Source organism: Bison bison, unplaced genomic scaffold (assembly GCF_000754665.1).
Source record: "Bison bison bison isolate TAMUID 2011002044 unplaced genomic scaffold, Bison_UMD1.0 scf7180017862279, whole genome shotgun sequence".
NCBI lineage: Eukaryota > Metazoa > Chordata > Mammalia > Artiodactyla > Bovidae > Bison > Bison bison.
Genome location: NW_011492851.1, coordinates 233,501 through 233,766, shown reverse-complemented (window position 1 = coordinate 233,766; position 266 = coordinate 233,501). Strand labels below are relative to the sequence as shown.

Below are 266 nucleotides of genomic sequence, written 5' to 3'. Positions count from 1 at the left end.
GATGATCATCCGGACCATGCTGTACACCCCGCAGGAGATGAAACAGGTGGGCAGCCCCACCCCCTTCTCCCTGCCCTCGCTCTCCCTCCAGGTCCCTGACACTGAGCAGGACGGTGCCCGTGAGTGGCCCTGGCCTCCCACTGCCCCCTGCGGAGCTGCCTGCCGCGGGCGTGTCTCCGTGCTCCCAAGCCTTGGCCCACCTGAATGACGCGTGAGCCAACGGGGCGTTGCCTCTAGTGTCCCAGAGGCTCAGCTGCCGGGAGTCC

The 266-nt window shown here is 67.7% G+C and overlaps 1 protein-coding gene across 1 annotated transcript in view; it reads left to right on the top strand.

Annotated features, from left to right (window-relative positions):
- Positions 1 to 266, top strand: part of RUVBL1 (RuvB-like AAA ATPase 1) — a 31,777-nt gene that overhangs the window by 26,842 nt on the left and 4,669 nt on the right. Inside the window, exon 12 of the mRNA XM_010832830.1 lies at positions 1 to 46. This exon is cut by the window's left edge and continues 18 nt beyond it. Coding sequence (XP_010831132.1) covers positions 1 to 46 — 46 coding nt within the window. The remainder of the gene's footprint in view (positions 47 to 266) is intronic.